The sequence below is a fragment of the Glycine max genome, chromosome 15 (assembly GCF_000004515.6).
Source record: "Glycine max cultivar Williams 82 chromosome 15, Glycine_max_v4.0, whole genome shotgun sequence".
NCBI lineage: Eukaryota > Viridiplantae > Streptophyta > Magnoliopsida > Fabales > Fabaceae > Glycine > Glycine max.
This window is the reverse complement of record NC_038251.2, coordinates 11,242,554-11,244,814: the sequence shown is the minus strand read 5'-3', so window position 1 is coordinate 11,244,814 and position 2,261 is coordinate 11,242,554. Positions and strand designations below refer to the sequence as shown.

Sequence of the window (2,261 nt, the reverse complement as noted above, 5' to 3'; positions counted from 1 at the left end):
CCAGCTTTACGTAGTGTGCTTTAAATAAGACCACTTGCTCCATTAGGATAGAAGCCACCGCAAACATCTTCATGATCACTTCCATATACTATTCTCAATATTTCTTCTGGAGTCCTTGAATATGCCAGCGAGTCATCGTCACCAGCAAGAATGTTGCCTCTAACTCTACTTTCAGCACCCAACTCTTTAGGCACAATAATACCTTCATCTTTCATACCCATGTTTCCTAGCTTGCTCCTATGTATTGAAATGCGATTTGTGAACTCTGCCACAGTCACTTTGTACTGTGCCACCAACTGCACTTTGCATTCATACAACAACTCTCGCAAAACTGCATCTTGCCCAGACTCTACTCCTAGAAGCCCTGCAACAAGTTGTTCATGTATATGCACTTTGTCTTTATGTGAATTCGAGATCAAATTATAGTTCTTTTACTCCCAAATGCACTTCTTTTTGTCTGAAATAAGGATGTTTCAGATAATTTTCTTTATAGTTCTTTTATTTTTCATTGATTTAATAAGTCATATCAATTAATTAGTGAGTCATTTTATATAATGTGAATTTTAAATGCATATTAATTATTAGTTATTGGAGAAAACATATAAGTTTTAATGGTGTCATTAATGAATATTTATTTTATACACTCATTAATTGATTATCATGCATTCATCTTTTATATGATATTATTTTTTTGTATAGGAATAGATTAAATGAGTTGATTGTGGGGGTTTACCTTCCTGGAAGTAGCATTTTGTAGCAGTGGATTGACACCAACATAACCAGTAAGGCCAACATAGGGAATCACATAAGATGCAATTATAAAATTAAGTGAATTAGCATAGGGATCAAAGGGAGGAACCAAAGGTTTCTCAACGGCACTATCCATTAGTTTGGCAAAAGATGCTGAGCTTAGATCTAACAATGGCCTAGGGAACCCTGTCACTTTGCTCTTTATGGCCCTGCAATTAGGAAACAACAATTGAGAAATTAATGTTCTCTATTTTTTTTCCTAAAAGTAATTGTAAATGCAAAGAGCAGAGACAGCACAAAACCTTAAGTGTCCAACTTCCTGAAAAGCAAACTGCAAAATGACATCCTTGGCAAGGCTGTCAAGTTCAACCTTTTTGGCACCAATGGGAGGGGGTCCTCCCCCAGTTAGGTTTGGAGCAGCCACATCCAATCCATACCCGAAAGCCCTAAACAAGAAAAATTCAGCCTCTAAGTATTCTAAATTGAGAGGAAATTCTAACAAATCAGCATCTGATAATTCTGGGATTTGTGCACTTGCAATCAACACAGAAGGAGAATAACAGTTTGGGAGAAGCAATGGAAGGACTAGGGAGGCTAGGAAAATAACAATAGAGGCTCTAGCTCTAGAAATGTAAGTTCCCATGTTTTATTTTTGCCTTTTTTTTTTAAGTAATGTCATCTATGTATGCATTTATATATAACAATCCTTTTGGTTATTGCAGCAATACAAGAAAATGCCACGTGGCAGGAGGATGAATTAATTTTTGGATTTCCTATGTGGGGAAACACTGGTTGCTTAGTGTGTGATAAGTCATTCTAGTAACTTATAAACATGGACGGATTTAAAAGTATACTAAAGGGAGGATTAATTTTTTAAAAAAAATATTATTTAAATATTCAATTCTAAAAAATAATAATTGAATAAATAAATTTAACAAATATTTATCATTAATTTTATGTGTAAAACTAAATATAGGACCTATTAATAAAAGAACATTAAGCAAATATTAATGATAAAAGTTATAATTAATATATAACAAGCAAAGTTGACTTTTTAATAAAATTATTAAAAATTAAATCAAAATATAATAATATTATATTTGATAATCATTTTATATTTAAAAAGGTAAATTTAAAATTAAGGGAACAAAAACAAAAACAACCTAAATCTAAAGGACCAAAATATATTTAATCTTAAATTTTATTATTAATTAAAATTTTCTAAAATTTATAAAATTGTGCAGATCTCAATTCTTATTTAATGTATTCCTACTTATAATTTTATTAATTATATTTAATAAATATATTATATTGGATAAAAATTATAATCTTAATCTTATCTTAATATATATGTCTTTAATTTCGTGACATATGTCTTTAATTTAGGTTCCCAGGTCAAATAAATTTTAGTTTTTTTATTTGGCCCCACGTCCTCCCACTTTTCCTTCTCTCACATTCTTTTTATTTTGTAATAATCAATTTTTTCTCTCTCTTTCACCTCTTTCCTCCCC

At 30.9% G+C, this 2,261-nt stretch overlaps 1 protein-coding gene across 1 annotated transcript; it reads right to left on the bottom strand.

The window, feature by feature from the left end:
* Positions 1-9: 9 nt before the first annotated feature.
* On the bottom strand, positions 10-1,507 carry LOC100810123 (desiccation-related protein PCC13-62). Its single transcript, XM_041010017.1, has 3 exons — positions 1,053-1,507; positions 738-959; positions 10-378 (listed from the first exon to the last, which is right to left on the bottom strand). The coding sequence occupies exons 1-3, from the start codon at positions 1,391-1,393 to the stop codon at positions 21-23; spliced, it is 921 nt and encodes a 306-aa protein (XP_040865951.1). The 5' UTR covers positions 1,394-1,507; the 3' UTR covers positions 10-20.
* Positions 1,508-2,261: the final 754 nt, after the last annotated feature.